The 10673-nt window shown below is 41.7% G+C and overlaps 2 protein-coding genes across 5 annotated transcripts in view; one reads left to right on the forward strand and one right to left on the reverse strand.

The window, feature by feature from the left end:
- Positions 1 to 9159, forward strand: part of ENTPD7 (ectonucleoside triphosphate diphosphohydrolase 7) — a 63724-nt gene extending 54565 nt beyond the window's left edge. Inside the window, exons 15-16 of one of the 3 annotated variants that reach the window (XR_447839.3) lie at positions 4455 to 4528; positions 9079 to 9159. The gene's annotated coding sequence lies outside the window, so the exon portion shown is untranslated. Of the gene's footprint in view, positions 1 to 1212; positions 1931 to 2837; positions 3040 to 4454; positions 4529 to 9078 lie in introns of those variants that run through there. The other 2 variants (XR_008616258.1, XR_008616259.1) reach the window with 2 other exon arrangements.
- Positions 1 to 10607, reverse strand: part of COX15 (cytochrome c oxidase assembly homolog COX15) — a 14140-nt gene extending 3533 nt beyond the window's left edge. The window contains exons 1-6 of one of the 2 annotated variants that reach the window (XM_007108791.4): positions 10435 to 10607; positions 9031 to 9221; positions 6760 to 6882; positions 6283 to 6469; positions 4290 to 4457; positions 1937 to 2018 (exon numbers count right to left, since the gene is read on the reverse strand). In XM_007108791.4, coding sequence (XP_007108853.1) covers positions 1937 to 2018; positions 4290 to 4457; positions 6283 to 6469; positions 6760 to 6882; positions 9031 to 9221; positions 10435 to 10524 — 841 coding nt within the window. In that variant the 5' untranslated portion in view covers positions 10525 to 10607. The remainder of the gene's footprint in view (positions 1 to 1936; positions 2019 to 4289; positions 4458 to 6282; positions 6470 to 6759; positions 6883 to 9030; positions 9222 to 10434) is intronic. The other variant, XM_028481808.2, reaches the window with a different exon arrangement.
- Positions 10608 to 10673: the final 66 nt, after the last annotated feature.

Below are 10673 nucleotides of genomic sequence, written 5' to 3' on the forward strand. Positions count from 1 at the left end.
GTCCGGAGCCTGTGCTCCGCAACAGGAGAGGCCACAACAGTGAGAGGCCCGCGTACCGCAAAAAAAGAAAGAAAGAAGAGATCAAATACTAGTTCTGACGTAGAAAATGTTAGACAAAAGGACTAGTCAGAGAATAGAAAGATCAATAGCACAGGTTCTCAAAAAGGGAATATATATCACAATCACCATGGAAACTTAAAAAAAAAACCCCAAAACCCTGCATCCTTACCTATTCCCACCCCAAGATTCTGGCATGCTTCCCCTAAAGGGGTGGACTAGAAGCTCTAGAGGAGGCATTATTAGTTTAGAAAAGTTCCCTTAGTGATTGTGATGTCCTGCTTACCTCCCCAACTGAGAACTACTCATCTATTCTGGAACTAGTTAATTTACTCCTTCACTTCCTCAAGTCTCCACTCAAATGTCACCTTATCAAAGAGATCTCCCCAGTTATCCTATACTGCATAAGATAGCACTCCCCCACCCCACCTCTATCCCCTTATCTTGCTTTATTTTTCTTCGAAGCACCAAACATTATCTGCCATGTTATGTTTTGTTGTTTATTATCTGTCTTCCTCAAGTGCTCAAAAAAATCTTATAAACTAAATCCTGGGTAAACACACAAAGAAGGTATCCATGAATTTAATGGATGACTGATCCATTATTTATGATCAAAGATTCAGGTACGTTAAATCACATTCCTTATTTTTATAAATGGCATTTATAAAGTCAAAATTCATGTTCTTCCACCAAAAAAAGGGGAGGAGGTTTGGGTGGACCACTGGTTTGATGGTTTTATTTAGAGCTGTGCTGTCCAATCAAACTTTCTAAGATGATGGAAATGTTCTATATCTGTCATCCGTCCAATACAATGGCTGCTAGCCACCCACATGTGGCTACTGAGCACTTGAAATGTGGCTAATGTGAATGAGAAACTAAACTTTAAATTTTATTTACTTCTAAGTAACTTAAGTTTAAATAGTCACATGAGGCTACTGATAATTGTATAGGGCAGTTCCAGAGTAAGAGAGGTAGAGGTGTGATTTAAAGAATGATAAAGATCTGTGTTAGTCTCTTTGCCCCAGTAAACTCCCCATCTAAGGCCATCTTTGAGGACAGGCTTTTGTCTAACCCATCTTGGTGTAGTGTAATAATAACAATAATGTCGGGACTTCCCTGGTGGCGCAGTGGTTAAGAATCCGCCTGTCAATGCAGGGGACACGGGTTCGATCCCTGCTCCAGGAAGATCCCACATGCTGCGGAGCAACTAAGCCCATGAGCCACAACTACTGAAGCCCACGAGCCCTACAGCCTGCGCACCACAACTACTGAAGCCCGCGCGCTCTAGGGCCCACGTGCTGCAACTACTGAAGCCGCACACCTAGAGCCTATGCTCTGCAACAAGAGAAGCCACTGCAATAAGAAGCCCGCGCATCGCAACGAAGAGTAGCTCCTGCTCGCCGCAACTAGAGAAAGCCCACGCACAGCAACAGAGACCCAACGCAGCCAAAAATAATAACAATGTTTATATAACAACTAACAGCTAACACTTACATAGCCTTTGCTACATGTGAGGTGCTAAGCACTTCACGTATATTACTCAAACTATTATCATCTTCCCCATTTTATAGATGAGGTCATGAGGCCCAGAGAGGTTACATAGCTTGTCCAAGGTCATGTAGTTCACAAGTGGTAAAGCCAGGATTTGAACCTAGACAGTCTGGATCCAGGTAGATACTCAATATTTTTGTTCAACTAACTGGAAAGCAGGATTTGGGGAAGGGAGAGGAAGGAATAAAAAACAAGAGGATGAAGACGGTGGTATATGACAGAGGCAGGTATGAAAAGGAAATATAAAGATACAGGAGGAAAGCATTAGGCAAGAAATCCCACCTGAATGTGGAATGAAGCTAGCCATCTTTGATAAAAAGAGTCCTACCTGAGAGAGCCGTAAGGAACACCAGGCCTGCAGTTCCATGAGCAAATCGTCTCAACCTCAGGAGTTGACGCGTTTCAGGCAACTAAATAAGAAAAGAAAATCACACAGATAAACTGACTGCAGGAACTATGAAAGGCAGCAAAGATCTCCAAGGCCAAACCCCAAAGACAATCTGAGGTCAGATATTCTCTGACCCCTAGACTAGGTTAAGTACTCCCCGCAGATATTCTATTTTATTCTATCTAAATTTTATTAAATTTATACACTTACTATTTGTCTTCCCTGCTATCTTGTAAGTTTTGTGAAGGCAGGAACTGCCATCTGACTTGTTTAATTTAGTAATCCTAGCCCAGTAGTTGGCATGTAGGTATTCAATATATATCTGTTCAGTAACTGAATGATTTGCATTGTTCATGGGAAAATACTTCACCATGGTTAAAGTGATGTGACTTAAGGTACAGAACTGGATTTTCATGCTGTGTGTAATAATTCATGTTTAGCAAACATAATCAGAATCAAAACTGCATAAAATGCCTAGAGTAGAGATTCTTGCATTTAGTGTTTTGGGTAAAGCCAAAATTTGTTTTTATTTTTACTGTAGCCAACTTGTGATAATAATCAGTGAATCAACAAATATTTAGTAAGAACTTTATACACAGATAACCATAAAGATACCAAGGAAAGTCAGAGTGCTGCCCTCAAATGATTTACAATCTAGTATGTGAAGAGTTAGGCATCATTACTAAGATTTTGTAGGACAGTATATCAGCACTGTCCATTGGAATTTTCTGTGATGATGGAAATGTTCTATTATCTGTGCTGTCCAATATGTGGCTAATGAGGATCTAAAATGAGGCTAGAGCAACTGAAATTTTTTTTTTTTTTTTTTTTTTTTTTGCAGTACGCGGGCCTCTCACTGTTGTGGCCTCTCCCACTGCGGAGCACAGGCTCCGGACGCGCAGGCTCAGCGGCCATGGTTCACGGGCCCAGCCGCTCCGCGACATGTGGGATCCTCCCAGACCGGGGCACGAACCCATGTCCCCTGCATCGGCAGGCGGACTCTCAACCACTGCGCCACCAGGGAAACCTGAAAATTTTTTTAAAAGTTAATTTTATTTAAAGTTTAAGTCGATAACAGGTTTGTTTATATAAAATTAATTTTATTTAATTTTAATTAGAATTTAAATAGCCACATGTGGCTAGTAGCTACTGTGCTGGACAGCACAGTTCTATGTGGTTGACTAGCATCTCAAATCCTTTCTGTAATTAGTGCAGAATATAAATAAACAAAAAGAGAAAAACAATTAATAATTAAAAAGTCATTGGTAACCTTTAAAAGTACCATTCGGTAGAAAGTATTTAGGAGAGTGTGGGCATGTGTATAAGTGTGGAGGTGAATGTGTAGCTGGGTATATACAGGGGTGGGTGGGGAAGCCAGATGACAAGAACTGGAAAACAAGAATGGGTTGTCAGGATGTACAGCTACAGATGTAGTCAATTCATTTTAGAAGTCTGGCTTTGAAAGTAAGAACAGGAACTACTCAGGTGTGGATTATCTACTATACCAATGTGTCAGCCCCACCTGGCTTCCCTGTGGGATGACTGCCAAGTCAACATCTCCTGTCCTTATTGGGATCCAGACCACTGGCTCCAAGTAGCTACTGGATGATTCTATTTAAAAGTCCTACTATCATCCTAAACTTCACTCCATGAACAGGTTATCCAGGACAACCATGACTTTAATACCTAAAATAATACTCATTTTAAAAATACCTAGTGTTTTCCTTTAATCAGCATACAGAGAAAATACTTTTAAGCAAGATCACTACGGTTTACTATTTTGATAGATTTGCTGAATGGTAGGGTCCCCACATAAAGAACAAACAACTCAACGTCGCTCTTGTACACACCACTAAAGGCCCACAAATAGCTCTCGTTCTGGTCTTCCTCACCTCTCCATCCATCATCCCTCTGGGAGTCAGAAGTAAAGTGGTTGGGGTATCTCTTGTTGTTGGTACTCTTTCCTTCTTTTTCTAAAATTCATCTTTTCATCTTTCTTGATAGGCAATGCTGACAAAATATTTGGCACCTATACTAATTCTCCTTTGAATAAGCTGCTCCAGCCCAAAAGAATAATTGCAGTTTTTACTTTGCCGTCCCAAAGCTATCCAGAGTCCCAAAGTTCAATGTTTCTCTAAGCTTTGGTTATATCTAGCTTCTGGTAAAACTGACAGGTGTTACTAAGGGAATGCATGCATTTTGACAAATAACTTCCCATTAGTACCAGAATTTCCATTTCTCTGACCCTGTCACCATCTGTACAGATGTGGTAAACAATACAGACTGACTTCACCTTGTGCTGAGGAAGCAGCAGTGAGAGCGAAGTCCACAAGCTGGCACAATAAAGCACAAGGGCCGATCCCAGGTGGGCGGCAAGGCGGTACTGACTGACCCGAGGGATGTCATGGGAATCTGGTTTCTCTGCTAAGCCACTTTTCACCATATACCATCCCAACAGGCCCTGCAACCAAAAAGAGAAGAGGCAAACAAAACAAGGTTGATGCTGTTTATTCAACTTTACTCTCTGAGAAAGTGAGTACTCCTACCTAACTCCTCCTTTCCATACCCTCCCATATCCCCAGTATCCCAGGAATCGAGACCTACCCAATTTCCACATACAGCACCAAAAGTACTTCACCACTGTTTAGAATAACATTTTATTGAAGTAGAAGCCAAATATACAAAAGTACACAAAAGTGTATTTGGGCAAAAGCTTACAAATACTTGGCATAATTTAACATTATGTAAACCAGTGAAATATGCAAGTAAAAAGACAGCTGATTTTACAAAAACTAGATGCTTTGGAGAAACCTGACAAAGATAACTGCTTAAAAACAATTACTGTCATGTTAGGTGGAAAAAGACAATTATAAAGGTTTGGGGGGATGTCATAAAAATCTATAAGGCTTCTCAGGCAAATTGGTTTGCAAGTGTCTAAACTTCTACTCCTCTTTTAAAAAAATGGTAATGAAAGTACATGTTTAAGTTGAAAAGTTTAAGGTATGTATTATTATTCTGATTCCCTGTTTTAACTGACTTTTTCAAGTAACCAAACAACTGTCAGTTATAGTCATATCAGATAAGGTACCCTTTCACCCTGACCCTCCCCAGCCAATAGAATCATGTTAAAGAGGTGGGAGAATCCCACCTTTTCTAAATATATACTCCTCAGGAAGTCTTTCTGGGGATTTCTTTCCCCCTTCACGGCTACCCTAGATGTTCTAATTATCGTGATTTCATCTGCACAGGACAGTGGAAGATGAGGGAGTATACAGTGTGATTTGCCAGCCCTCACTTTCCTCCTCCCATAATCCTATCTTGCCATTTTCAAATTTTTGCCTCCCTGGAAGTCTATCTTAAGTGGGTTTTATTTTTCTTTTTAATTCTGAAACAAACTTTCACTGTGTTTCACCAATCCTCCCTAGTTTCTATTAGATTTTTATTAATGTCTAACTCTTTATTATCTTTTTCTATCGCCTCTATTTTGTCTCTTACATCTCCCTCCTTAATTCCTTTTCATTGGTTCGTATTCTTACCAGTTTGAGTTAAATCAACCAATTAGCTTCCTCCTGATCAAATTTTGGTATTTCTATGATGCTCTGAGACTCTCCCTTAGGGCCTCTACACCTTGACCCAAATACTCACAGGTGTCTTCTCTAACACTCCTTTCCTTGGCTCTCAGGCTTCCCTAACCCCTTAACTGTGGGAGTCATTCAGAGCTCTTTTCCTTAAGAAAAGAGAGAAGTTCAACTTATATAATTTTAATCACCATTTATACTTTCAGCTCTCAGCTACATCTGTATTCTAAGATTCTTCATCCCACAGAATGTTTCTCTCTTCTGGAATTTCCCTATTGGCTTCTATAACCATCCTAGCAGAGGGATCCCACTTCCCCATAGAGCAGGCAAGTTAGAAAAAGGGAGGATATAAGAACCCAGGAAGAAAGCCATGATGGAAAAGAAACTCTAATTCTTGTGACATAAAAACATATTTACTGAGTGCGCACTACTCTAAGTACTTTACATGCATGATCTCACTTAATATTCACAGAACCTAAGTGGTAGGTTCTATTATTATCCCCATTTACAGGTAAGGAAAGCACAGCCTACAGAGACAACATGCCCTACTAAGTGACAGAGCTGGGCCTTGAAACCAGGCCTGTGACACTAAAATCCATGCTCTTACCCACTTTGTTACACTGTTTCAAAGATTACTTCATTAAAAGCAATGCCAACTTGGAGGCTCCTGAGAACATCTCTGGTTTCCCAAACTTGAGTAAATCTCACCTGGAAGCAAACTAAACCACAGAGGGCGAGAACACGTCCTTTCAGGCCATGGGTGAGCCAGCCCTTTCTCCAAAAGTAGGCAGCAGGCAGGATGTATGTGAGGCCTACAAGGCGACCCCACATTCGGTGTGAGTACTCCATGTACCAGATGAACTTGAATTCTGCCAGCGTCATATCATGATTCAAGCTGGGTGAAAAGGGACGTCAAAAATAAGAAAGAGAAAAAAGTTCATCTAATTTTTATTTCCTGATAGAATGCAGGAACATTCTCGGTTTTAAAGCTTGACTGGTCTGCCCTCTTCCTCATTGGCCACCTCAGAATCACTTTGGAATTGGAGGTTTAGAGTAGGGAGCTCACTAAACATAACTGAACCAAATATCAAAAAATAATGGAACCTAAACATTCTGAAATGTTTAAATAAGCGAAAGATTGCGTGGGTCTACTGGGAAGTTTACCCGATTTTCTATAATACTTACATTTTAAATTCTGGAAACTGCTGATATTTTTGGAATTCTGCTTCCCATTCTTCTTGGCTTGTAGGTGGCTTCATCTCCTTTATTAAATGCCAATCTACCATTGAGAGGCCAGACTCTGTCAACCTTAAGATAGGAAAGAAATTTGAGTGTATTAAATTTGAGTGTGTATATGTGTGTGCACCACACTGGATTATTCATAAATGGTTTACAGCAGCAAGTGGATCTGAACTTGACCCCTATAAAGGTAAACACATCGTTTCATCGTTTCCTCTTTTGACAACTTGCTCTCTTCTTACTGCTTGGAATTTTGTCAGAAGCAGCTGCTATCGGGTACAAATTTCTTTACTCCTTGTTCTATTTCATTAAACTCTCCTTACTTCTTTCACTAGCATTCCTTGACAGATAAAACCAACCCTTAGACGAAAGAAATGTGTCCTAAATGCATAACCAATATTATTTTATTTTTTTAATCAATTAATTAATTTTTTGGCTGCGTTGGGTTTTCCTTGCTGCGCACGGGCTTTTTCTAGTTGTGGTGAGCGGGGGCTACTCTTGGTTGTGGTGCTCGGGCTTCTCATTGCGGTGGCTTCTCTTGTTGCGGAGCATTTCCTTGCTGCGCACGGGCTTTTTCTAGTTGTGGTGAGCGGGGGCTACTCTTGGTTGTGGTGCTCGGGCTTCTCATTGCGGTGGCTTCTCTTGTTGTGGAGCATGGGCTCTAGGCGTGCGAGCTTAGTAGTTGTGGCACGCGGGCTCAGTAGTCGTGGCTTGCAGGCTCTAGAGTGCAGTCTCAGTACTTGTGGCGCACGGGCTTAGTTGCTCCGCGGCATGTGGGATCTTCCCGGACCAGGGCTCGAACCCGTGCCCCCTGCATTGGCAGGCAGATTCTTAACCACTGCACCACCAGGGAAGCCCCAACCAATATCATTTACACAGGGAGAAGAGACTGCTACAGATATAAATCGGTTTAGGTTATTGAGTGAATTTAAAGACAATACAACTCAAATTTGTTGCAGTTTCCCATAACAGCCTATATAACACATAGGTATTTTGAAATAAGGGCACAGGGAATGTGGAGAGAATTTGAGGAACACATACTTTATTAACACTATAAAGTATTTTCACCAAAAGGGGTGAGGGTTGCAAAAGTAAAAAAGCTGATTTCTGGTCTGAGGCAGGAAAGGTACAAGACAAGCCTGGAACATCTTATCCAGAAAGCAAGGAATCAAAGGTTACTAGGGTCCTGTCAAAAAGACTCTGGAGCCAGTCTGAAGAGGTTCCCACTGACTAAAGATGGGACAATTTGGGCAAATCTCAGTACAATGGATTGAAACATATCAAATATATTCAAAACTAGGAGCTCCTAATACTTAAAAACTCACTTTATTGGTCACCTTTGGAGAGTGCTTGGGAACCAATTTCTTATTTTGAAAATTGGTAAATAAAAGGAAAGGAATCAAGTGTTTATCTTGCCTTTCCTAACACATTGTACCTTAGGATAACCAAATTGCTGATGAGAGAAAGTTTCTCTTTATAGTTGAGCTAATAAAATACCTATTACAATTTTGCAACTCTAGTGAAATAATGGATTTAGGCAATGATCATCAATGGCTGTTGACATCTCTAATAGGCACCAGATATTTATGAATGTTCTAATCACCTATGAAGTATTTTGCCCCCTGCCCCCCAACCTGAATCTGATCAAGCAACAAGTGGTTTACAGGAAATACAGGGGACAATGGAACATGTTAAACAACATAAGTATGCAATCAGCAAAATCTAGACTGTGAGAAACTCCAAAAGGACAAATAACTTGGGTTTCTTCAACAACAACAAAAACTGCAAAGGGGGTGGGAGAGGTGGAGGGAGTAGAATCCAAATCTATAAAATCTCTTTATAGATTTAAAGAGACCTAAGAGGCATGCATAGGAACCAGCTGAGAGGTATGGAACTTATCTGCACTTAATTCAAACAAACTGTACAAAAATTTTTGTGACAAATTTGAACTCTGATTGTAGGGGGAAATATACACAAGCAATGCACAGCTAACAAGTAAGACCTGAACCAGTCTCTATGAAGGGCTTCTACTAGTAAAACCCTAAACTGTTCTAGGGCTGGGCAAGCCATCAGACCTGTTCCCTTTGTAGGCCTCAGTTTCTGCATACGTAAAATGAGGGAGCTAGATTAAATGATTTCTAAGGTCCCTTCCCCCTCTGTCATCCTGCACTTTAATGATGACTCAAATAGCTGACTCACTATGAACAAACTACTCACCTAGTTACTCCACCAAGAATAACTGCTCCAGCCACTGTTCCACTGCAGACCAGGAGCCATCGGCCCACCACCCGCTCAGCAGCCTTTGAAGGATGGGACACTGTACCCCTTCCTGGTTGCAAAGCTACTTCAGAGATGGTGCTGTATTGCCCTGGCCTCAAGGGGCGCCTGATCCCACAGCTGCAACCACGCTAAGGATCAAGACAGACAAATTACAACTGGAGAAAGAGGGAAAGGCTTCACTCCACTGCTACTCACACTCAATCTCTGTCTGGTGTGGAGGACCCTGAATGGCCCCATTTCCACTGCTACTGCCCTGGTAAATCATCATCTCTTATCTGGACTACAGCCACCCCCAACTGCCTCCAATCCATCCCCACACCACCTGAACCTTCTGGTCTCTGCATATTTCCCCCAGACTTAACTCTACAACTAAATATGGATTATTTTCTTTCTCCTATGGGTCTTTAAATATGATTTTTCTCTGACCAGGGCACTACTGGTCCCCTGACTGATAATATCTACTGCAGATCTCAGATTAGATGTCGCCTCCTCTAGGAAGTATTCTCAGACTCCCCCACATCTGCAACAGGTCACTCTCCCAGCACACTATATCTCTCCATCACACACTGTAATGTACCATTCAGTACACAGAGGTTTGTCTCCATCTCCCACTAAGCTATGAGCTGTGGGACAGCAATGTCTAGTCAGTTTGGCTGTTTCCCTCTTGCAAACTTCGTTTCAAACACAGTTCCCTTACATAACAAGACCTTAATAAAGATTTGACAAATCAGTTAGAAATGAATCAACTGTGACTTCCTCTAAAGCAGGAAATTTTTGGTATTTTACCTTTTGCTTCCCAGTTCCTAACACATATTAATCACGCAATAGTTATTAGTTCAGCGAATAGACGCCCTCTCCTGACTCTATCCCTAAGAGTCCAAACACCCATGTTTTCCCTATCCTGCTTCTAATTAAGTAACTTTAGACAAGTTAAGCCTCAATTTCCTTTTCTCTGTAGAATGGGGTTATAGTCCCTAACCAGACTATCCGGGAGCTTTGAGCAAAAATCAAATATATGGGTAAAAATCACTGAGCTTTTACTATGTGCTAAGCCTCTATGTATATTAAATTATTTAATACAACAACCCTTATGAAGTAGGTGCTATTATCCCCATTTTTGCAGATGAATAAATTGAGGCACAGAAAGGTTACCCAACTTGGCTAATAGCCCACAGCTACTAAGTGGTAAGTCCGGATCCGAACTCAGGGGCCCTAGACATAAGTAAATGCGTCGTGAACTCCAAGGAGCTACGGAAACGTGACGTGTGAGAATTATCATCTCTGTCCGGGCCCTTTCACCCCATGCCAGCTTCTGCGACTCAGTCCGCTGCTGTGCGGTACCTGTGTTCTAGGCGCCGCCCCAGGAATCAAGAGCCGGAGACAGGGGCTCCCCATCACTGCCTTCAAGGGCGGAAAGAATAATCGCTGCATACTATGAACAGTGCACAACTGCCACCTCCACACTCCTGCACTCCCTGGTGTCCTCTCTCCGCCACCGACTGGAGAAGCACTACCGGGTCACGCAGAACGAGCCCCTCCTTTTCAGAAGGCGGTGGCGAGCAGTGACTGCGCCTGCGCTA

Source organism: Physeter macrocephalus, chromosome 20, assembly GCF_002837175.3.
Source record: "Physeter macrocephalus isolate SW-GA chromosome 20, ASM283717v5, whole genome shotgun sequence".
Taxonomy (NCBI): Eukaryota; Metazoa; Chordata; class Mammalia; order Artiodactyla; family Physeteridae; genus Physeter; species Physeter macrocephalus.